Genomic DNA, 25,912 nt, shown 5'->3' with positions numbered 1-25,912 from the left:
TCATAAAATAAAATTTCTTTATTATTACTGATACTTCTGTTGCTGATATCATCGTGGCATATCTAAGCTGGAAAATATACCCTTTTAAAGAAGCATATAAAATAACACAGTATGATCAGCATGAGATCAAGACAAGGCAAAGTTGCATTTAAAAATAACAGCTGGGACCCTCAAATTAACTAGACCACTAATCTGCTTGTAGCATACATTTGTATAAAAGCAGAGAATTACATATTTTAGTCAACAGGTGCATTAATGTGATGGAGTCTTATTCAGCTTACTTAATTTTAGACGTCTTCAGTATAGACATTTATGTCCGAGCTAGTCACCTAAACACTTCCATAGCTGATGGAGAAATACAAGTATTTCTAGGGCATGATTCATCTTGTTGTACTGCGTGTCTCATATATAGGCCGACGAAGCTTGTCTTAGAAGTGCCCATTTCTTTACATGGTCTCTGAAGGGAATCAAGGTGACTAGCTTAGATGCAGATGTCTTCACTGTAGATTTCAACAATGAAATGGGATGAACTCCACCCTCCTCATTGTCTTCACTGCTATAGGAAATGCCAGCTCAAGAACAGAGAAATACAGTGGTCCATCCAGTAGCTGAGACTGGATACCAGTTCATATTGGAGAGGTGTTTAATGATACCTGAGAAACAACCCTAATTTATTTGGATTTCACTTTGAAAGACTATATATTGAAATGCTTTCAGGTCAAACTACCTTTTGAAATGCTAATCAAATTAAATCGACCTTTACCACTGGCAGATATTTGTATATCAAAGAGCTTTCTTCCATTCTTTCCGTCACTCTAAATCAAGTTTAGATTACACTGATGCAGTATTTTTAATGTAGATTCCCAGTAAAATCATCTTTTCTGTGTCATTAATGTTTTGTTATTTTTAGCCTAGTATTAGTTAGCCATTGCCATCCTTAGTTAGTCTTCATTATTCATTCTAATGAACAGTTACTATCCCCACTATTTTTACATACAAGTTCACAGAGCCTGTATCAGAAGTAAAACTGGCTATGCTGAATATTGTAATACTGCTCAAACCTGATAAAGTTTCCCTTCTTATCCTACAAGAAGTAAAGCTCCCTGCAGAGTCTATGCTGAAGGGCACAAAGTCTATGTCTAATGGAGGAGGAATCTGTATGTTCCTTTGCACCTTGCCTTGCATAGGTCACTTTAAGCACACTGCATAATAAATGTCTCACCGCTAAGCAATTGTCTTGTTTAGCAGCCTGTGGGTTTAGTTGCAGCCCACAGCCCAGGCACCTGAATGACAGTGGCAGAGTAGACTGAACTGACATTTCCCTGAAGTGCTTGTCATGCCACACTAAAGCAGCTAAATCGCTGAGATGACCTTCTGCAGGGAATCTTTGAATGAAAATAATTTTGTGATTAAACAAAGCTAGTCTCAGAGGAAAGTCTAGAAGTCTATTAAAATAATAAAATTTTATGCTTGACTCGTTGCATTTATTAAACCACCCAATCCAGGGATAAGAACCACCTTCACAAAGGTTTTAGGTGACCAATGACAAACCTAGAGTAATCAACTCCAGATTTCATATCAGACATAGGACTGAATCCTCTGTTGGAAAAAAATAAAATAAAATTGGATGTCAGAACTACGCGTGGTACAAATTTGTCCAATACGTTCACTTACTGACTATGTAAAAATAAACAGACTCATAAAAATCCTAATCTGAATAAAAGCAAATTGTAAACAACATATAGACCCAAATTCACTGGGATATAAATTGATTGCAACAAGTTATTGTGTCTGTTCTGCTTATTGCCATTCGCCATCTGTTTGAAGTAATTGGTACTCATTCGAAGTACCCTGAAGTAATAGGCTTTGTAGCACTCTACTTAACAGTCTTTCTCCAGCTACAATTTGTTTTAGTTTGGAAACATTTGTCTTTCTCATCACAGGTAATCAGCGAGTTTGAAGCCTCTCCCGACTCATTTTCCTACAGAATCCCTAACCTAAGTCGGAATCGACAGTACAGCATCTGGGTGGTGGCAGTGACTGCTGCGGGAAGAGGCAACAGCAGCGAAATTATCACTGTAGAACCGCTAGCTAAAGGTATGATGACAGCACTTTTTAAAGTAATCTAAAACTTCAGAATTCTAATTACTGTTAAAATTAGCAGATGGTTTCTTTGTATGTCATTGCTTACTAGGAGTGGGATTTGTCAAGAGTAACTTCAGGTCTTTCCAAAAGTCAGATACCAACTCTTTGCTAATTGCCCAAGCTTTTGCTATAGTCAGCAGAGAGAGGAAGAATGATGTACTCCTCTAGGGGGTAATTCATCCCACCTACCTTAGAAGGAAATAAATTGCTTTTTGGAGCAATAAATTACTTCTTTTGTTGGGTACAGAGAGATTTCAGATGATGCCCACCCCTACTGAGTGTATCTCTCTCTTTTTTTATACAAGATAACTTCTTTATCATTCCTCTCCTTACTGATTCTCTCTTGTGTACTCCACAGGTACTATCTTCTATATCAAATGATCTGATTAACATATCTAAACTCTGAGCAATTGTTCTCACCTTGCATTAGCTTTGAAATTTGCTGCTTCTATTTCAGATCTTAAGAAGGGATAATGTGCCTGAAATCTTGTATATTTTTTCAGCTATATTAGTTGTTCTAATAAAAGATATTACTTGGGCCCATACATTCTGCCTTAGTATAGACAACATACTTATAGAAGTCTACCACCTTAGCTTGGAAATAGACACCTAACTTTTTAGATAGCAAGGTGAGGTGCATGGGGTCTTCATAACTGATCTCTTTTTCCCACTCAAATTATCACAGCAGTTGCCAATATGAATGTTTTAGTGTGCTTGTCCCTGGAGTTGCAAAGGTAGATCCATTTGACTGACTTTACAGTTTCACAAGGCTGCTACTGCTTCAGTCATGTAGCTGATAATGTAATGAGGTAAAAGAAAGTGTCTAGTGCTTTATGATGACAGATACTTTCTTTAAAAGCATTGCAGTTGCAGAACTTCAGCCAAATACCATCAACATGAACAATGTATTTTTTCTGCATGGAGAAGCATATGCCATCACCACGGACATGCTTACTGTTCCTAGCTATCTAGATGGTAGCTAACCAGTTTGATGATAAACTGTCAGGTGATGGTATTTGTAAGGTACAATTTTAACATCTGAAATAGCTTTTAAATGTGTAGGAGTTGCAGGCAGGATTCATTACGCCTGTGATGGGGACTTCCGTGCCTTTTATTTGCTCCTCCTGGAGGTCAAAGATTTTATCATATAGGATGAGTATTTTTCAGCATTATTACAGGGAACTTATATTAGCTACAATGTTACTACTTCGTCTCACAGTGGAAGATCTATCAGTGCTAATGTGGGGAAGGTCTAGCAAGGTAAATTGGCCTCAGCGAGAACCAATGAATGTTTGCTCCCCACGCCGTTACTGACAGCCTCTTTATGTCAACTCGGTAGACTCACCTTCAGTTTATGCCTCTTTTGATATGTGGCATCTTTCAGAAGAGTTTTTTTCTTAGTGAGTACACAGAGTTGGTGTAGTGACCTTATGAATAACTAGAAGGCTATGAAAAGTCTGCAGATTTTCCACTGTTATACTCCTCGTAGGATAACTGCCTGCTGCATTTTGAACATTTGTGAGACCAAAGTTGGGGTTTTAAAAAGTAGATGAGGAGCGTAAGGGACATCTGAAAGGGAAGCTTCTGAAAAACGTCTCAAAGAAACAGAGCAAATCTTTCAACATGTTTCTCTTTTAAGGCTGGCAGTTATGCATAACAAATGTGTGATGCACTCATATAGGAGTCAACAAAAATACATTGATACACTGAATACTTGAATAAATAATACACTGACACTTGAATAAAAACAGAAACAATTGGACAATAATATGGTGTAATACTAATAGATTAGGAACATAGGCAATCCTGGTACTGTGCAGGGGCCCCAACACATAAAGCACCAGAAGTTTACTTTCTCCATCTCTTATTTATTTAAAAGGAGAGAAGGTGTTCAGACAAGATGAATGCAGACCAGTGCAAAGTTCACAGACAGCCAGATGAGTTGATCTGATTGTGAAGAAATACAGGATGTGATAGCTCTAGGATTGCCAAAAATAGAGAAATTACAGAAATTACAGTTCGTAAACTGAACAAGGTTTATACAAGCTGGAATTAAATCTGCTCCAGCAAAGCTTGTTAATATGATCCATGATGCCTAATAAATCAACTTAAAATACTTTGTATGAAAAGACCGGAGGACTTTAAGGAAAAGTAACTAATTACTTCAATATAGACAAGTCAATGTACACAAGACTTTATTCTGAAGGACAACATAATGCATCCAGCCAATATTAGAGCCAGTAATGATGCTCCAATGTAAAATCTACATTAGCTAATGCTCAAGACAAGCCTGTTACAGGCTAATCTTTGGACTGAAAAAGTAATGAATAATCCGTTTGTGGAAATTGTGATCAGCACTAGGAATATGGATATGTAGCAATTTTATGAACCTTAGATATAGCCAGGTGAGAAATTATTACATCGTGTATGAGATTTCCTGTATGAAGGGACAGCTGAATCTTTTAGAGAACTGAGAGAAAGTGGTGATCAGTGATAAGAACAGTGGACACACAGATGAAGAATAATGGACGAAGTTAATAGCCTTGAAGACCTTTCTCCCCAAAACATCTGAAGCATGTAACATATCACAGGGTTAGAAGCAGTTACTGAGGCAGATTTTTGCCACAAGGAACACAAAGGCTGGTTTATAGAGGGGAAGAAGTCCCCAGTGCAAAAACATTTTGTAGGCTATTACTGTGAAGTCATTTGCTTCCTTTCTTTTCCACTTACTTCACATTAATGTCCATGTAATGATACCATCCATATAATGAGAGTTAACTTGGAATTGAATTATGTCAACTTAATTATAAGCCCCTTAATTCTCAATGTGAATGTCTAGATAGGGGGTTGCTATAAAATGGTTAGTCCAATTTAAATTAAAGCTTAATTCAGGTTAACATTTCTTTCTTTAGTGTCTCCATATCTCAGAACACATGGTGATTCCCTGTAATTAACTGGCAAAAGTAAGCTGGCAACAAAAAAAAAAAAAAAAAAAAAAAAATGCAAAGTAACCACCACAGCAAGCAAAATTCAAACTCCGTGATGTAAGCACACTCTGCCTCACTGAATCATGCTTCACTGCTGACTTGAAATTTCTGTTTTTAGCCTATCAAATATGTCTAGAAAACAAGAAATCTTACATGAATTTTGTTCCTCTTATTTACTGACCATAGCTAATGGAGAAAGGCATATGCCAGTGACATTAAGACGACAGAATTAGGCCTATGGCCATCTGATCCTTTTGGGAGAACTCTTTGACTTTGCTTTAATGTTGAGTTTCCCCTGCTCTTGTTGTCTACTTGAACATTAATGTTGACTTGCCTTCTAGTCTATGTTGTTCTGTGTATTTAATGATTTTAAACAATATGTAGGTCTGACATGATACCACGCACACACCATCAGTCTGTTTCTGTAATGATTCATCATGCTGGAGTACACTGTATATGCTTTTGTTAGATAATAAGTAAAAGAAACTCCTGAGCCATGGTGTTCAGTGTCAACTCTTGTATTCTGATTAAGCTGAGCTGCAGTGAACTGCCATAGTTCTTGTTCAGAGTTTCCTTGTACAATTTACCTTTAGAATCTGATTGTATCCTCCAGAAAAAAAGATCAAGTGTATGATGGCTTCTTGCTAAGAATTATGGCTGTTGTGACAGTGAATATAGTTAATAGGATTCATAATTTAAGCAAACAAACATGCAGAAAACCACATTCACATGAGAAAGTGTGCTGTTCAATGAAGGTACCTTTTTATCTTCGATTAATGACTGGCTAATTTGCATTATATAGGAACAGACATCCAGTGCAATGCCATCCAACATAAGGATGGTAGGTAGCCTGTAGACATTTGGGGAGTTTTGATAGCAATGAGGTAAAGCCCTGTAGCTGAATTGCCTACACACTATGTAAAGCTCTCTTGGCTCAAAAGGGAGACATATGTGAGACTCGGGGTGTATGGATTCAAGAATACCTATTATTATTTCAAATCTTTTCCTTTCAAGTGAATTTCACTTGGGATTTAACTTGTTTCTAGTTTTCTTTTCTTTTGTTTGTGTACTTGTTAGCAGCCTCAGAATAGTAGAAGTTAAGGTATACAGAAAATTTGGTGTTAAAATTTTTTATGCTGTTTTATCAACTCTTTGGAAGCACTCGGTACATGAAAGGAACAGATAATGGAAAGAAAGCTGCGGGTACTTTCACCAAAATGCTGTACGCTTTTGTAATGTGCACCTCTGGGTTGTGTTCTGCGATCTTACCACTGTCTTATGCTTCTGTGAAGTTTGTGTTACTTCTGCACATCATGGTAAAATGAAACACACACAATATTAAAAGACATGCTCTGTAAGAACTGCAACAGAGCTACTATGCTCTGGAGATCTAGAATCCAGCCTGTAACATAAGGAAGAACTCACTATTGAGATAACCATTAAAAATAAAACGAACAAAAAATATGTTTGGCCAAAATAATGCCATCTCATGCTGAAGGCTTCTGTAGGATTCCTACACTAAAAAAATATTTTCTTAAAGTAACTGGTAGCAGTTGGAAATAGTCAAACCTTTTGAGCAATACTGGAGAAGTGGGCAAGGTAGGGAGAAAAGGGTCACTAGCTCATTTTAGGTAAGATTTCAGGCTCTGTGTTATGGAGCAAATATCTGCATTTGATACTTCATTTTATTTTGATCCCTGTTTTTAAATACACTACATGGAAGAGGAATTTGCCTTTCTAACGACCATTATTCAGAAGGTGCTGCTGGTACTTGGAGCAGTCCAAGTGCTTACAGATGCGTTTTGTAGACAGTCATAGTTGACAGCATCTTTTGCTGCTTTTAAAGATGGCATGATTAACATTAAACATCTACTGCAAAGAAATCCTGGCACCACTGAAAACAAATGAACCTTCTGCCCTAACTTCAGTGGAGTCAGTGTTTCACACTGTCTGTGCAATCTTTGGGTAGATTGAGCACATTTCTGTTTCAGTTAGTTAAATCAGTCCATGGCTTGTGGCATTATAGACCTTCATAGATCTTTTCCAGAGCAAGTGCCCTTAAGAGAGCCATAGTGGAAAATAAGATTGTATCATTAGACGTAATGAGTGACTAGTGTCTTTGTGTCTTTCTGCAGTACCACCTCCTCAAGGCAGCAAGGCTGTGAGCACCCTCCTGCCACAGTTAATCATTAGATCTCCCAGAAGGAGGGAGCAAGAAGAGCTTAGCTACTGTTTAGCCAGGAGTAGGCACTTTGATTTTTCAGGAAAGTAGTGTTGTCCTATTACCTAACCTTAACTTTCTCTCTTACCCTAATTCACTAAAACAGCTATTTCTTATGTTTTCAATTAAAATTTTAACCAGGAAAAATATCTTGAGAAGCTTAGTCTTCCACAACACTTGAAGAGAACATAGGAAATGCAGTCCAAACTGATTGTGTAATGTATGGAATCATTTCTTTTTATGAATTTCTGAAGTCTCATTGCAGCCCACTGAAGTAATTTTCTGTCACTCTTCAAGGCTTGTTCTTTTATGCATGACTTTATTTTAAATAGTGTTTGAAGAGGATAAAAAGCCGTTAGATGAAACATCGCAGTTATATTTGATGCTAGCTCTCATTTTCTTGTTTTTCTAATTGGTGCAAAATGGATTTGTGAGTGTGCGTTCTCATCAACATGCATGACTGAAGTAGACCAGGACTGAAAGTACAGTATTTGGTGTATCTGCATTCAGTATGAGCTTCTGAAATGTATAATTAAAGACCAATATGAATTCTAATTCTATCAAGGGTCGTTCTTGAGTAACACAATATGTTGAAGCTCTTACATGATCTTGCTGGTTCTGTGTACTATACAGTGAAACTACAGGACATATCTGTTCATATATTTAGGTGAAGTGAGAGCTGATAGGAATAGAACTGACTTAAGAGTTTTTCCCATTTGTGGATTGCAGATAGGCTCTTTGCAAGGTACTAACGTGTTAGTCAGTGTAAGTTTATTTTGCTTAATTCCCTAACTGTTGTAAAAAGCCTATCCCTCTTATACTTACATAGAAAATGTCATACTCAAAAAATAGTTCTGAATTCTGGAGCACTTAAGGGATATATTAAAAATGAGCAAAATCTCACCATGTGTTGGTATTTAAAAATAAATTGAGCTTTCTCAATAAAAAAGACAAGACTATTTCCAGGCAATATGTTAGAACTACGCTTCCTGACAAAATACAAAAGAAACTTCTCTTGACTTGCATTGAACTCAGTGAATATAGAAATCTTAAGTGAAAAATATGCAATGATCTGTACATTCTACAGTGAATTCTTTCACATTTTCCAAAGAGAGCTCACTGTACTTTCCACATTAGAGCTCACTGTTCTTGTATATCTTAGTCTCTACAAAAATACCTGGCAGATAATATACAGAAATATTCATCTGGTGTTCTCTTTTGAAGTCCAATAAAAACTTCATGAGTCCAAACTGGTGTGAAAAACAGTAAATTCTTCAAAAATCACTGAGTGTGATTGCTTTTATCTTTTTGAGAACATGTCTAAGCTCTCATATGAATGAATTCTGAGGCATCTAGAAACTTCTCTACATATTCGATCCAATATTTTGGAGAATTATCTAGGTTGTTTTGTAACTGGAGTTCATGCTTATTTCTAGTAATCCCCAGCTGTCAGAATAGCTCAAATTTTTCATTGCAAATTAAAGCTGAACATTCACTGCCAGATCCACACATTGCCCAAAATGGTGAAAAAGAGCTACCTTGTCTAAAAATGAGCTGGAAAATATGCTAGTGAAGTTTGGATCTTTTTGTTGGAATCACAGTTACACCAGCCAACTAAACTCTGTGATAACCCTTCTGTCCTAGCCTGTAGCTGGCACAATAGATTATCTGTAATTATAGTCTCAAATGTTGATGTCCATCAACCTATGGCTAGAGCTAATACGTACTGGACTACAGAATAGCATCATATCATTCATGGTAATAGGTCTGTTTTTTCATGAATAATCAGTTTGGACTGGAGATAGCAAAGAGCACTTGAAGAGAGCTTCATATCGTCCATGATATGCACAAAGATTGAGAGAAGAATGTTTATTATAGGTAGCCAGAATCAACCAGATATAGAGCAGAGTGCAGGAAAAGTTATGACGGCAAGATTAGAGTATAACAGAAACATGGAAAGAGTTTTTTGACATGGCGTATTTTAGAGGAGAGAGGGGTTTAAAACAAAAGTTAGCTACTGAACCAATGAAAGCACTGATTCATCATTATAGAGGTTATCCAAATTACCAAAATCCAGATGAGAAATTGAGAACAAAACATATAACTTTCGCCTCAAGTATGTTAGCTTTTCTTAAGTGAATCCAAGTGATATAGCAAGAATGATATATCAATAATTTAGTTTTTGTAAGACAGCTGTCTACTGTGGATACTTCATTCTAGAAGTTTGTTTGGGGAGACAAATGTAATTTTGTCTCCCTTTGATGTAATTTCAGTGCATAATTTCTGCTGAGAGGTATATGAAGATCAGTAAAAGAGATCAATTACTCTTTTCACCTTTTTCCCCACAAGGATTCTTCTAGTTCTCTTCCTAGTTTCTCTTTCAGTTACTTGTCTTCCAAACACTAAAAATGTATTATTTGTGCTTGAATGAGTAGCTGATATTATGAGTTAAAAGGAATTAGTTTCCTAAAAGCACAGCTTGAAGCAGATTGGTTTCATTGTCAATATTTGATATTGAATATTTGTGTTTCCCCTCCAAGGGCTGTATGAATGAGCACTTCACTTCAATCTTTCTCTCTCTTTTGCTCAGCTCCTGCCAGAATTTTGACATTCAGTGGCACAGTCACAACTCCCTGGATGAAGGACATTGTCCTCCCTTGCAAAGCTGTTGGAGATCCAGCTCCGACAGTCAAATGGATGAAGGATAGGTAACCAGCACCTCATAGCTCAAATATTTAGTTAACTTATTTGATTAAAAACCTGAAGGTGGCAATGCCTGTGATCCTGAGTGGTTGTGTCAGGAAGGAGAAGAGTTGTTTACACACTGTCACAGTAGACAAGGAGTTTAAAAATTCCTTGACCTAAAACTAATTGGCTGTCAAGATTAGAAAGTATCAAAAAACAGGAAAAGTTATGAAGAAGGGAAAAGGTAGATATTCAAAATGTTAATACTAGGAGTCATTTTAAGCCCACAAAAAAAAATTATTCCAGGAAAGCAAAATGTCTGATATGTTTTCATCATGCAGTAGAGTGCAGAACATAAGCCAAGTCTTTTACACATATCTTGTTTGGCATGATTCTGTTTTGATCTTCAGCTTCACAATTGGACAGAAGCACACAGATCATAAAAATTTTCATCCAAGCAGTAGATCAAAAGTGATACTGCAGAGTTATAAGGTGTCTTGTGCACTGATGCCCATACGTATTATTTTATAAGGCTGGACATTGTAGCCAGAGTCTACCTTTTACCCTGATTTTGGTATTCTTATGAAATAGCAGATAGCTAAGGAGGGAGGGAGTTCTCATTTCCACTCAAACTGGGGCTAAAGCGTTTGCTTCCTTAAGCAAATGGCAGCTGTTTCCCAGCAGAAAATTGTCCTATACTATCTTAATTAAAGAGAATCCCCATTCTCTTTTCTTTCCTCATTTCCATTCTTAGTTGCTTGAAATAATCCATTTCTGAGTAATTTTGATTGTAACTTCTTTAATGTATGCACTTTGTTTCCTGTGAGGTAGTAACGGGACACCCAGTCTAGTGATGATTGATGGGCGAAGAAGCATCTTTAGCAATGGTAGCTTTGTCATCCGAACTGTGAAAGCAGAAGACTCTGGCTACTACAGTTGTGTGGCCAGTAATAACTGGGGATCAGATGAAATAATTTTGAATTTGCAGGTACAAGGTAAGATTTTTTGACATCTTTAATAATTGTTGTTGCAGCTATTAATTGGTATGGCTTAGTAACTGTATGTAAAATATTAATATTAATAGGTATTAATATAACTTTAATGATTCCAATTCAATAAATAAAAAAGATTTTGCTGGTTGTTCTGATTCAGTTATCAATATTTTATGATATAATAATGTTTTGCTTTTAGTGGAACAGTTCACACACTTGCAGTTATGCTTGTATGTAAGTTTTTGCAAAATTGGGAACTGTGTCTTTGCACTCAGTTATTTTCCAGTTCTTCACACAGAAAATAGACTCTTAGGCCTCCTTCATATAAAAGGTACCTGTATTCATTTACATTTTGTAAAATTCAAAGAGAGCTGAAGGCCTTTTCTTTAACTTCTAAGAAGCTATCAACAGAAATTTGCCTCTGTGTTGAGAACTTGGACAAAAATGTCATTCTGCAAGAGCAGGATTTTATTGATGGTGCATGTGAGGAAACATTTAAAATATCAGTACAACTTCGACTAGCAGTTCTTACCAGTTACTTTTCATACGTGTTTTGGAATGTATATAATGTACCTGATATGGTGTGTACATGTATAAAAGCAATGACAATATAGAATTACATATTAACAGTAATGTGAACCAGAGCATGTGCATTCACATAAAAAGAATTCGCAACCCACTAGATTTTCTTGCTCACTGTACTGTAGCAAGACTTGAATGAATACTCAGACCCTAAACATACTTCAGTTGTCAACAAACTGTTGTACCAAAGGGAAGCAAATAACAGAGCTGAGAATATGGGCTATTCTGTGGCCACTCTCTGTTCTGTCCCTAGACAGGCAATCTAAATTTTCAGAGCGAGCAGCCCCGTATTTTAGAACACAGAAGGAGATGATCTCAACCACAGTGCAGATCTCTCTGCATAAACCGAACCACTAAGCCCTGAAACAGATGTCACAGTGTATATTAGCTTATCTAAACTCCATCAGAGAGCCTAAAGACGCTCATTTGCAATGTCTGAAGCATGACCACAGCAGGAAGTAAGGAGAAAAACACTATCAAATGGAAACCTTATATTTATACTTCACTAAGTACTTTCATAATCACATATTCTTGCTGCTACTGAGCTGCAGTAACTAAAAGCAGATCAATAATACTTCCCTGTGGGATAGAGCAAGACTGGCATTTAATATATAGGACTATCATCTTATGTGGGTAGGGTGAAGCTCTGATTAAAGGTTTTACAATAAATCTTATAGAGTGCAGTTTGTACAGTCTCTCTGCATGAAATCAACCAAGTCAGTCAGAATAATCCATCTCATGTAAGGAATTTTCCTTTAGTGTAGAAAGTGTCTGTGTTGTTTTCCTCACCATTATTTAACCCTGTAAGTGCAGCAAAATCAATATTTCTCTGAACTAGTCCTTAGCTGTAAAGCAGGAGCCTCAGCTTGACAGCTGCACTCATTATTTTGCAATCTGATGACTTGAATGTTAGCGGAGCCTAAGAGCTCTTCTGAGTTTTACTCTGTTAAAAGAGCTTTCTCTAAACATAGGAAAAGAAGGCAATTTTCTCTGGCAGCAGACTGCTATATATGATAAAACATTTGTGACCTCTGTGCTGCCTCTCCTATGCCCCAGGCTTGAAGAGTTGCCAATGGGACTGGGGTCTATAGGACAGTAACTACTACAGGGAAATGACTGTTTTTCCCAACAGCATCCACCAACTTCCCCATCCCTTCCCACATCTGAGGTATAAGGAACAGCAGTAAGTGTGACTGTGTTGGAGTCTTTCTGCTCTGGCTTTCCTATCAGCTCCACTTGGATCCAGTTCCCATGATGGGCATGTTTGATGCCTTGCTCCTTGCTCTTGAGGCAGTGAAACTCAATCTTGTCTACATTTCCATAGAAAGCTGACGCTTGTTAAGAAAACAATCTGCAAGACAAGCTAGATCTAGTGCTGCTGTGTATTACCAGAACAGTGCAAAGGATTTGAAATAAGAACTTCTCTCAGCTTCTGAATCTAGAACTGCAGACATAAAGCACTAGAGTAAACTCTGAGTAAATATTTACCCTTTCGGCAGGCTGTAATACTAATTTGATTAGCCCTTTGAAATTTCTCCTGTCAATCACCTCTTTGCCTGTTAACAAACAACATTAATTTCCGCTACCTTACTGGTTTTGTGCCATGGTTCTGATTTCCTCAGTAGTACAACAGGACTAGCTAAACGATTCAGGAAGAAGTCAAAGATGATCTCTCCTGAATCATTATGATATTGACCCAGCAGACATGATTTATTTGATAGACTCAAGATATTTTTGTCACAGTGAGAAGAAGGCTGGCTAGTTTGCCATGGTTGCGCCCCTGACCACTGAACTCTGCAAACCCAGCTGCTATATCTTGATGCAATGTAGGGTCCCTTTTGCTGTGTTTAAACTGTACACTGAGCTCCTCTCAGTCTCATTTCACTGACATTGTCCCAGTTCCCAGTCCCAGTTCTCCTAGGTCTAGGAGACTTAGCGGAACATAGCATTGTTCCTTCTCTGCCCTTTCATGCTGGATTTTCTTCCAAAGGAAACCAGGTGGGCAAAGGATAGAAGATAAGACCTGTGTGTTATCCCTGCACTCAGGAGCTCGTCCTGGGAACTGTGAGGTTCTTAGGTCCCACAGATTAGATATAACCCTAATGTAGAACCCTAATGGGAAACAGAATTGAAGTTTTTCCAGTTTTATTCAGCCCTTGATGATAGAATTGTGTCTTCTTTGTGCTGATAGCCTCAGTGAATGGATAGTGTAATCTGGAGGAGCAATGACACTGTTTCTGATCACAGATCTGAGCGACTTAGCTAACCCTCACAGTTACACTTGCACAAACTGTCTTCATGCACTTACATGTTTACTTTTGCTATATGAGTATAAATGCCACATGGGTGTGGCATTCCTTTGCAAGTGGACCTCTGTTTCCCATCAGTGAAAATTTACCTTTCTTTCTCAAAACCAGACCTGAAAAATAGTGGAAAACAATGTTTGGATAGCTCGGTATGTCATTTAAAAGGAGATTTGGCAGCAGAGGCTCAAAATCCAGAGAAAAGTAAGGGTTAAGAACCAAAAGACAAAATTTTGTAGAAATTGAAATATAGAAAATGAGAGCTTGTCTGCTCTGTCGTAACCAAGGATGTCAGCTAAACAGACACTTTGACAGAAATCATTTGCATTTTTTGCAACTTAAAACAATTATTTTATAAATGACTGTTAGAAGGGTTTAAGATCTCGCATAATCATTTGGATCTATTTTTTGTTTTTAACTGTTTCCCATCTAGTTCCACCAGACCAGCCTAGACTTACTGTATCCAAAACTACATCTTCCTCTATCACTCTTTCCTGGATACCTGGAGACAATGGTGGCAGTTCTATCCGAGGTAATAAAATTCAGGTTAATTGCAACTTCTTACTAAATTATCAGATATTGATAGGATTAGTATATAATTATGAATGGCTACAAAAAAAAAAAAAAAAAAAGAAAAACAAAGCAGTCTGTATTCCTGACAGCACCTAATGTGTATTATCGTGATGATAACAGCTTTCAGGAAATTGCAGTTTTTCTTTGGTGTAGTTTAATCACAGCTTTAATCAGTTCTTTTCCAGTGAACCCTCGGTTGTTATGACAGTTACTCTGTCTGATTTTCCAGACATGTAAACTCTAAAAATGCATTTGTTTGAGGGTCCAGGTTCATCATTTGATGTTTGCTGCTGATTGAAAGATGTTTAGAAACGTCTATCCCTTTCTCTTCCCTTTGAAGTTATTGTAAAGACAGTATTTAAGCTGCTGTAAGAGTAGCAATATGTGCATTGCTTGGTATGTTTTAGTCAGGGGAGAGCTATATGTCTTCCTGTGCACAGGACTTTTATGTTTTTACAAGGTCTTGAAAATGACTTGTCATATTACCTGTAGAATTTGTAGTTTGTGTCTGGTTTATCGTGCCATCTGTGCTTTTCCTGCAGGTTATATTTTGCAGTACTCTGAAGATAACAGTGAGCAGTGGGGTAGTTTTCCCATTAGCCCTAGTGAGCGGTCCTACCGTTTAGAAACGTTGAAATGTGGCACTTGGTACAAGTTTACATTAACTGCTCAGAATGGAGTGGGACCAGGACGTATCAGCGAGATCATTGAGGCCAAAACCCTTGGAAAAGGTATGTTGATTTCTATCCTCCTTTCTCACCTAAAGCTCAGGCACTCTGCTATACATCTTAGCTTGATTAGAATATGGCTTTGGATATTTAAATACTAGCTTTAAAAACATTTCTGATTGTGTCCATATGATGACAGAAAAACCTGTCACTGTGGGACTCAGGGTACAAATCAGATGTTATCTTTTCCTTATTTCTCTAATAATTTTGTTCTGAGATGAGTTGATAGATACTCGAGGCAGGAGGCTCATGTCTTCACTGTTACAGTTTACAGCAATTCCACTACTGCTGTTGCCAGGAGGAATTGTTTTCCTCACCTGGTGTGAAAATGTAGGGTTTTATTTGTCTGGATGCTGAAAGAAGATAGGCAATACATTCATGTGTAGTGCAAATAAAGCCAATATCTCATTTCCCCTCCAAGTTGGTATTGCAGGAGCCATACAAGTTGCACACTTGGAACAGGATAACTACTAAAAATAAAAGAAACATTTGCATAAGGTTCTGCAAGGAAAAGCAACCAAAATTTGCAGGATTCATAAGGAACACAGTGGCACAGAATCACAAATCCTCTGCTCTTCCCATGGCTCCTGTTGTGCTGGTTGCTGAGGATACAGTTCCACAATGTGTATATGTGTCACAGTTATGAACAAATTTGGCAACAGACCTAAAGAGACAATTTTGAAAATCTCATCAGTAAGTACACAGTGGAGAAGCTTTTCATATACCCTAAAGATCACCTCATCTTGCATCTCTTCACCCTGCAAGAAATACTCTGATTTGGGAGCTCTTTCATAATAAAGACAGTTTATTGTAGTAGTTATGTTGGTCCTTCTTCATATTCTTCATCAGATCTGTCCCACTGCTGATCTTCAAAACAGCATAGCAGTGCAAACATCTTATTTGGCACTCGGTGGCATAAGGAAACTTTGGTATGCAGTAAATATGATTGGTGTGATTTGCTGAAGCTTAGGAGGCCTGCAGATCTCTGGCAAGCATGCTGAGATTATCAGTGGTCAGGGAGGATGATCTGTTGACTTTACAGAAAGGGATATTTAGAGGAAGGGATGTGAATGTTCTGATTTTCTTTGCCTGAAATGTAGGGATGAGGGGAGGGTTACACATGCTTCAGGTAATGTGCTTCATGGGAAAGCAAATCACCCAACTGTTTGAGTTTTTTTGGGACTTGATATATATGCCTGGAAGCACCCCTGTAACATTTACAGACTGAACCAGGTTTTGTGTGATTTAGAATATTTTACATTATTCTTATTCATATGAGAGTTGCACTATCAGCTCTTCAATTCTAAGGTGTCACCTCTGCTATCATTACCCCTGTATTAAGTAGAGCTATACAAAAAAACATAAATGTATATATCAGCAGAAACCAGCATTTGATCTCAAAGCAGGAAAAAGATGTTGAAATGTCGACCCCTTTCTAAATGAAAACGTCTTAATTCATGAATACAAAACTAAATATATGTACATAGTATCTTCAAATATAACACATTTAATTTCATCATATTAGTGTTTCAATAATTTGATTTTTTGTTGAGTTTTCCTCAAAACTGACTTTTTTTCCCAAAATGAAAGCCTATGTACTCTCAAACACATAAGTGTCCAAATTCACTTCAGAAGAAGGCTAGGGCACTAATAGACATAATAATATTACCTCCAAATTTACTTGTCTTTTATGTTATTTTTACATAGTGTTCTGAATCCTTTCTTTCCTGCATAGTAATGAGCAGGGACTTTTGCCAATATAAGGTGTCTGCGCTAGATTTTCAAGCTAACTCACGCAAGTCCATGTGAATGGGTCAGGTCCATGCAAAAGTGTATGGATATTTTTCCACGTATCGATTTGAAAATCTGGATGTAAGTCTGGTACAAAGTATAAAATATAAAGAGGCATTCAGGAAGGGGTAGAAAAAGGCACAGAATATATTGACTAGCAAGGTGTTAAATTTAAAATGAAATTAGGAGTGTCCTAGCAATTATTTTCTTAGATTTATATCTCTGAGAGTTCCCTGTCTATGAATACAGAAGCATTTCACTTAAAAAACATCATTCTTTTCAGAGCCACAGTTTTCTAAGGAACAAGAGCTCTTTGCTAGTATCAACACCACAAGAGTGAGACTCAACCTTATAGGCTGGAATGACGGTGGCTGTCCTATCACCTCTTTCACTCTGGAGTACCGGCCGTTCGGGACAACTGTCTGGACAACTGCTCAGCGGACATCCCTTTCAAAGTCCTATATACTGTATGACCTCCAAGAGGCAACCTGGTATGAACTGCAAATGAGAGTATGCAACAGCGCTGGCTGTGCTGAAAAACAAGCTAAATTTGCAACACTCAATTATGATGGCAGTAAGTATATCTTTGAATTTACTTGTCTGAGATACAGTTTTCAGTCTAATTTCCTGCATGACTGTGCTTATGACTTTCTGTCTCTATTTTTTCCACAAAACCCTTTCTGACGCTGCTAGCCACCCTAATAGAGGATAAGAGTCTCAAAGATGTAAAATGCCTACAGATTTCATGACAATAGGCAGCAAGGTAGAAAAGAAGAATCATATCTTTGCCCTGATTGATGAGAAGTCCCACATCAAAGTCAGTCAACCGTGAGAGAAGGAACTGTAGGAAACCAGGTTTCATTAGTTGCAGTGCTCAGAGAAGCTTTTGCTAGAATTTCATGCAACTTTTCCATGAAATTTTTGTCATCCTTACAATTGTTTCCTGCAGCCGTTCACGAATGTGACTGGCCTCATTGCTGTTCCATGTGATGTCCTTGTGACATAATTCAAAACCCATTATGTGACACAACGGAGCAGCTAACTAGCTTGTCTTCTGGGAGAGCCTCCAGACAGCATTCTCCAAGGGCAAAGCAATGGCAATGCTATTATCCCTATTTACACATAGGGAAGAGTGAAACTAATGATTGTGACAGATGGTTCTGTCCTACCCAGCAGTAGCATGTAGGAGTTGAAGGAGTTGTTGCATCCTGCCTTTCTGCCAGAGGTTACTGCCTACCCCTGCAAAAGCCAGAACAAGAGGGCAAGAGCAAATATGCCAATTTGTCAGCCACTCTAGCTCTTATTGAAACTACTGGCTGCACATGTGTTCTGCTGACTCTGCAGTGGGAAATGGCAGTATTTCTGGCAAGAAGGCAGGACATATGACTCTGGATGGTAATCTCTTAAATTACTCTAGTGTGAATTGCCGGAGTTTTCTTGAAGACATACAGGTTGATATGTTTTTGTGTTGACAAGGATATTGTACTGTATTGTGCAATCAGTTGGCTACCTTTATACTGATAAATAAACCTACAGGACTATTGAGCAAGTTGAAACACTGAACTGACAATTGCCCAGCTAAAGCACCAAATTACCAGTCGTTCGTGATTCTGTATTGTTAACACATCTCCCTGGCAAGGTTTTGATCCCTGTAAACCAACATTCTCCAAGACAATACCTATATGTGGCTCCGGGAAGAGAAGGCAGGAAGGGACTATTCACAGTCACTAGTGCAGATGATGAATCAGGCAAGATTTAAATCCTTCCATTTTACACATCCTCCAATGCTATCCTAGCCTTTGCACTAGATGATAGATACCCATCAGTTCTTGCAGATAACTAACAACATACGTCCTAATGCCCCACCATTTTGCAAACAGCACATGCCCCCTGGTTTGGGCTGTGAAATTACCATCTTGGTGAGCTGCCACTCAATCCTCACATTATTTCAGACATTCCAAAAAGTTAAGAAAAAGATTTTATCTTAGCACTACAGAAGCCCATAGGAAACCAACACTCAAGTACTTATCGTGTGAATGCTGTCTGGTCTTACCAGATGGCCATAAGACCAGATAATTGTCCCCAGACTTGTTTTATTGAGTGATATAGACATTGTCAGTAATAACTTGCTCACTTAGTATTTACCCATCCCATCCTCATCAGTATCTTTCTACAGATAGCATCCAACTTTCTTTCTTTTCTTTTTTTTTGACAGTCACAATTATTGTTATGCATACATGGCTGGGGCAAGCGGTCTTGCCATATGCAAGTCCAGAGCCTTAAATTCTTACTGATAGCAGTGAAATCAAATGTAATCTCAAATATATTCTTATCATGAGCTGATTTTAAATGTTGCTAGACTCTGCTTTTTGTTTAGGAGATGATACGTAACATGATTTCACTTACTGTGACCTACATGCCATTTGATTTTGTGTTTTGCTGTATGGCATCTTTAAAAGTGAGAAAATGAAGCAATAAAATGTTTATAGTATTAAATTTACTGGGCCACTGCTTCTGGTCAGCTAGAAAATTTCTCATCTATGTCATTGATGGTTTTGTTTGTCAAGTGACCTTTGCCAGAACTAGATGGTGCCTTAGAGAGGCAACCTAGTCTCAAATACTGACTGCAAGATTGAGAGTGGAAAATATGGCTGGAAAAACATATGTCAGTTTTCAGGTTTTCTGAATTTGTTATATTTGATGGAGAACTAAAACCAAATCAAACCGTTATTATCATCAGTGATATCAAAACTGCAGCGTATTTCCACACTAAGCACAGAAGAGCTATCTGAGTGCTTCTAAACAAAAGCTATCCCTACAGAGTCCTCATTCATTCAGGAGTAGGTTGTGTAGATTTAAGGCACTTCAGTGCCAGAAAATAGTTTCTGATTAGAAATCAACCTATTCTATCAATACATCTTAAAAATTTTTTGGCTTTCATAGGAAGTAAGTTTTTAGTTTACCAATTTTTCATTTACTACAGCAATGAAAAACTCCTGACCAACACTACTTTTTAATGCTAACTATACCCCTACCATTAATTCCCTTTGTGATGTGAGTTCCTTCCAGCTTCTTGGAGTTCCAGTTGCCCTTTAGGGTAAAATAAATATAATGATAGCTTTTTAAAGATTTGATAATACTTACACAAAAGTTCTAGGTACAATATGCTAACAACAAGCTTAGTAGTGTTAATAGTCTTAAGATAAAACTTTCGCAAACCTAATAGCAAACTTTGTCAGTTGTTTTTTGGGACTCAGTAACTGTTCGTGTCTGTGAGAGAGCTCCTGAGAAATATTGTCTGTCTTAAATCTCTTCATGGTGAGTTAGGTCACAAGGCTAATGGCAGATCTACATGCAACTCTTTGCTTTCCATATTTCAGCTAACCATTTTAAGCTTGCAGAAATTTGTGACCTTCCTGCCCTCTGTTTTTCAGAACATTTACACTCAATACTTAGGGAGATATTTTTAGCTATGTGCAGCTGTAGTAGGTAGTGCTGCAGAGGCGCTTCCTGGCTCTGAGATCAGCTCCTCAATAGCCCTCATGTTAAATCAGATCAACGTGGTAGCTTCTCTAAACTTGTGCTAATTGATTCTAGTCCACAAGGGGACTTCCTACATGAAGAACAGTTAAAACAGAGGAAAACACTTGACAGTCCTAAAACCACTGCATGTGCAATGGGAGATGCTGGATGGACTGCACCATGGGGGAAAAGTGGGTCAGAGATGCTCAAAATCCTATGAAGGATTGAATGAATACCAATGTATTTTAGGGCATCACAGGTTGGTGGTGCATTGACCTGAAATAAAACCTTTCCTAATTGTTTGGGATTTTGTTCTGGGAAAAAGCTTTGATTTTTCTACTTGTAATCACAACTTCGAATGACAATAAATGTTTAAATAATGTTTGCTCAATAGATAGCAGGTTTAGGTTTTGAAAATTTCTAATTACTGACTAACCACACATGAATAATGTGAAGGATACATAACTCCATGAAACTTACGGTATTTTTTTTTTTAATTAAACATATACTGCCTGTATGCAGTGTTATGAAGTTTACACTTTAGCTATGGAAAACCATAATCACTTACCTAAACATCATGGTTTAACTAAAAATGAGGCTACTCTTTTAATTTGACTTGCTTCAAAATATTATGGAGAGCAAGGTATAATTTTAGGCAATATGCAGCCAAATGTCCTTAGCCAATGGTATGTGTGCCTTAACTGAGAACAAAATTCAGCCCTTTAGTATTTAGGAGGATTTAGAGAAGGTTATTAGCATTTACTTCAGGAGTTTGTAGTTCTTCCCATTTCCTCATCTAATTATTTTCTTTGCCTTTAAAATACTGCAAAATTTGTACTTTAGTTAAAACAGAAGAAAAGATCCTGCTGTGTTTTTATATGAACAAGCAATGTAAAATTAGAAAAAGATGAAAAATTGTGGGGAAAAATGCAATGGAAAATTAGAAAAAGATTCAAAATGCAACTGTAAGAAAACAAATGTTCTGAAGTACCTGAAATAGCTCACAATAGTTCTAACTTTTTTCTTATCTCAATCTCCTTAGGGAAATATTCTTCTCATTACATGCAACTCAAATAGCTCTTCTGAAAAAATTCAGCATAGAATTTTACATTTTCACTGTGATTATGGCACTTACATTGCACTGCATCATATCACATTTTTTTTCTGATACTGTATGCTGCATAATGTGGTATAACTATATCACATAATACAGCAATTAAAATATAAGAAAGGATGTGCCTGTTTTTCTGTCTCAACCTCTTATACTTTCAGCAAGTAAGTAGCCACTTTTATGTTTCAGTAGCTGGTTAAAATTGGATAGCTTCCATCAATAGTCATCACAGTTCACAATACTTGCATATTTCTACTCATTGCAAAGAAATTTGCATTTTATAGCCTCGTTTGTGATTGCATGCAGCAGTTTAATAATAATCAGGAAATGAGTGAGAAGCCTTCCATAGCTAAGCAGCCTTCCAAAGAACGTACTATATTCTTCTCACATCCTTTAGAAGGAAAGGGGAAGAAATAGTAAAGTTCAAGTATTACATATCACCAGGAAGCCAGGTATATTCAAAATGCAAATATGTCTCACAATGCGAAAGTGAGCTGCCTGCCAATGGCAGTACTCTGTAGATTTATTTGCCACATTTCACTCTCAAAATCTGATCATTTCCATCCAGTGTTACTCTCCTGTTTTACTGATGAGTGTAATGTCAGACAGTCTTTAGCGAATTAGCATCAGATTGGGTATCTGAATTTAAGATCAATATCACTGCTGCTTCCTTAAGATATGATGTAAAAAAATGGTTCTGTATAAAGGATTCATCTGATACATGCAGCACAAAATGTACATTGTCAAATTTATTCCTTTATAAAGAAAAGCTCAGCAGAGAGCATAAATTTGTTGCAGTAGTACTATTTTCCATAGTAGGGAGTAATTTAAGTAGATAGTAGGTCAGAGATCTCTTACAGCTTTATAGTGATTTAATATGATTTAAAATTAATGGTAGTATTTGACTACGTAATGGCTATGACTTTCCCTCGCAGGTTTTGCCGCTCAAAATAGGATGTGTTCAATAAATGCGTGTGTTCTCATTTCTGATAGACTGTGACTCTCTGCAATCAATAGCTTGTTATCAGTGTGACTGATTATTATTTGTACATGGCCATTACACACACAAATAGAGCATTCATTCTAAACAGGACAAATCCTTCTTAATGTTTTGCATGTGATTGAAACATCTAACGTGCTATTCGCCCTGAGAACTCAATCTTTTGTCTTCGTTAATAGGCATCTAATATCATGACACTGTTTCCAGGTACAATCCCTCCACTCATTAAGTCAGTTGTGCAAAGTGAGGAAGGGCTGGCAACCAACGAAGGGCTAAAGATGCTGGTGACCATTTCCTGTATCTTGGTTGGGGTCTTGCTGCTTTTTGTGATGCTGCTGATTGTGCGGAGGAGGAGGAGGGAGCAGAGACTGAAAAGGCTGCGAGGTAAGAGGAGAGCTATGGCACTTATTTCTGCATATGCTTACTCCCCTAATAAGAAAATGCAGATGAGGCTGCACACAAGCAAATGGTTTAAACCCTAGTTGATATCATTTTCCTATAGCACATTACAGACATGAGGTAAAGCATACGCATCTTTTACAGAACTTCCTTCTTTTTCATTTGTAATAAGTTTCTAAAAATGTCATCTCTGTTCTGTAAATTATGATTTTGCACGAGGGACAAATATCTCTCATGTGTTGCTGTTTGTTCATTTTTGATTTTACTTTTTTTTTTTCTCCCTGAGAATGATCTCAACAACCTGAAATCATAATTTTTCCAAAGGGCTAAATCAGATGTTCTGAAGATGGAGGGATTTCTGCTTTCAGGCAAATGCAAACCATGATTCTAAAGTTACAAAATGAAAGTAGCCACGTGTTAGCAGGCTAGAAAACACATCCAGATATTCTCAAATGAGTTACCATAGTCTTTTCCCTATGATGCATTATAGCAGAACTATCACAACGATATTTCATTGTTTGTTGCAAATGAAAAGGTTTTCAAATCATCTGTTCTTTATCTCATTTACTTTATTGCAGACCTGTTTTTTGTCTAGTTTTTATTGAAATTCAAGTGTTAGCTATGTGAGTGAGTTACAGATCTGTGAATTCATTCAGTTTTATTAGTCTTCTTGTCTATGCTCTAACTGAACTATAACAAGGGTTTGGACCCTTGCCACTCTGTCACTGTGCAGGTGCTCCTACAGGTTTTCCACTGAGCCTGAGTTTATAACATATGACAGCAGACCTCACTTTGAAGGTATTTGGATAGGAAAGCCTTTCACATCACACACTGAATAATAATACTGTAACAATCTGTCATCAACAAAAATGTGTCTGATAGTTTCCAAGACCCACCTAAATGATTAGTTATTTCTCACCTTAGTATCTTTTCTGCTCTCTTGGATCGTGTTTGTCCTTTTGTAATGATTTTTGGTCTCTTATATGATACTGACCAAGTGATTTCTTAATGTTTTCATTGGTAAACTAAGCAGATGCATCTTCTTCAATTTTTTCACTGCAAATTTCCCATTTTTCATTCATTAAATGACTTCTCTCTGGTCCCTTTGCAATCTTTCAGTAGCTTTCCTGACCTCTATACTCTAGAAATGAACTTAGTATGCCAACAGTAGACACAACAGTACCTGATGGAGAGGAAACAGCCTTTCTTCTTTGTATTTTTCTGCTCATACCTGTGAAGATCACATTTTTGTCTACAGCATTATATTAAGAGTTTGTGTTTAACTTCTTATCCATTGAGATGACCTGACACTTTTTTGATTGCAGTTAGAACAGGATAATGTTCCCCATTGTATAACTATGGCTTGTATTCTGTTTCTTGATGTATTACCTTATACTAATATATATTTATATATTTGTGTTACTAGCTTGTGGCTAGTGGTAATTCAGATTTTTTTGGTAAACTTTTCTAAAGACTGGCCCAATGCCAACTATTTTATGCTCTTGTGGAGATTACTCCATGTTCTAAAAGTCTTACTGACAATCAATAGTACTGTTCTGGAGATGTCTTTAGTAAGTTCTCAAAAAACTCTTGAATTCAAGTTTTCCAAATAAAAACATACTTTGCTTTCCTTGTTGCTATGCTTGACATTCTTATGAATTAATTTTGAGAAGGAAACTATACTGTCATTATTACATGTTATGATATATAGTCTTTTTTCTCTTTTTTCAGACACAGGACATGTTTTTCCTAGATCATGATTCTAAAGCTCTTACTGACTTTCCTGTAGTCTACATAGGAAATAATAGTTTTCATAGTGGAACCCACTAAATGATTTTATACAAGCTCTGATGTAATTCTTACTCTTGTGGCCCCAGGAGATGTGTTTTCATTGAACTTGGTTGAGAAAGAAGAGTGGGACTTGTAGACTTATCAGTAGTCCACTCTGCATGTAAACACTTGGATCTATGTTTGTAGATAATGAGAACATGGTTCCAGTTTCAGTGAGGTAAATGTAGGAGCAGAGCAGCATGATCACCATTCTTAGTCATTTTAAAGCTTGTTTTAGTATGTAGAGACTGTAGTGTGTACAGCTAAACATTTGTCTTCTGTGTCGTATCTAGTATGATTTATTTCTCCAAGAATACTCTATTTGGAAGGACAGCACAGTTTTCAGCAAAGCCCTGATCTTTGCCTCATTTAGTAGTTTTACTGGTGAGGCACAAGGAGGGCAGTTGACTGCTAGCATTCACAGAGTGATTCGGTAGGTCTGTGTGTATTACAAAGAAATCTGATGACTTACCACTCTTTCTCTGCATTATTAATCTAGGTCCACGACAACTGAAATAGCATTCCCTTTGTTTTTAACTTAAACTCACCTTAATCCAAGCAGAAAGTATTAATGCGACCTGATAGTTCAGAAGTGGCAGCATGCAATTTAAAACTGCAGCACAGCCTCTGATTTCCCAAGTGGCAAGCCAAATGTGCTAAGAATTTTAAAGAAGGCTACACCAGCAAATGAAAGCGAGGGCTGCTTCTGGGTCTTTATCCCCCTGTGCAATCATGTGTCAAAGGCACTGTGAAGGGAAGCTTGCCTTTTCACTGAAGGATGCGTGCCTGGACGTGGAAAGTGATAGTCATCGTCACTGTGTCATTCTTAGCCCTTCTGAGCCCTGTTTTCCCCACCAGAAAGCTGGGAAATAGGACACTGCTTGGGAAGATGACTTACTTTATGAAGTACTTTCAACTGATTGATGAAAAGTGTTACATACAAAATGTACACTGAAATCGACAGTCTATACTCATTAGTTTGTGAAACTAGCATTTCTTCTCTAGCTGATGTTTTGGACACCGTTATCATATTCGGTTACCTT

General features: G+C 37.3%; 1 protein-coding gene across 3 annotated transcripts in view; it reads left to right on the top strand.

The window, feature by feature from the left end:
* DSCAM (DS cell adhesion molecule) overlaps positions 1-25,912 on the top strand; it is a 384,026-nt gene that overhangs the window by 318,525 nt on the left and 39,589 nt on the right. For 2 of the 3 annotated variants that reach the window (XM_062573710.1, XM_062573727.1), the window contains exons 19-25: positions 1,944-2,097; positions 9,944-10,061; positions 10,870-11,033; positions 14,349-14,447; positions 15,031-15,219; positions 17,291-17,581; positions 22,848-23,024. In XM_062573710.1, coding sequence (XP_062429694.1) covers positions 1,944-2,097; positions 9,944-10,061; positions 10,870-11,033; positions 14,349-14,447; positions 15,031-15,219; positions 17,291-17,581; positions 22,848-23,024 — 1,192 coding nt within the window. Of the gene's footprint in view, positions 1-1,245; positions 1,252-1,943; positions 2,098-9,943; positions 10,062-10,869; positions 11,034-14,348; positions 14,448-15,030; positions 15,220-17,290; positions 17,582-22,847; positions 23,025-25,912 lie in introns of all 3 variants that reach the window. The other variant, XM_062573718.1, reaches the window with a different exon arrangement.

Source organism: Rhea pennata, chromosome 1, assembly GCF_028389875.1.
Source record: "Rhea pennata isolate bPtePen1 chromosome 1, bPtePen1.pri, whole genome shotgun sequence".
In the NCBI taxonomy this organism is placed as follows: domain Eukaryota; kingdom Metazoa; phylum Chordata; class Aves; order Rheiformes; family Rheidae; genus Rhea; species Rhea pennata.
The sequence above is the reverse complement of the archived record's forward strand: the minus strand, read 5'-3'. Positions and strand labels throughout refer to the sequence as shown.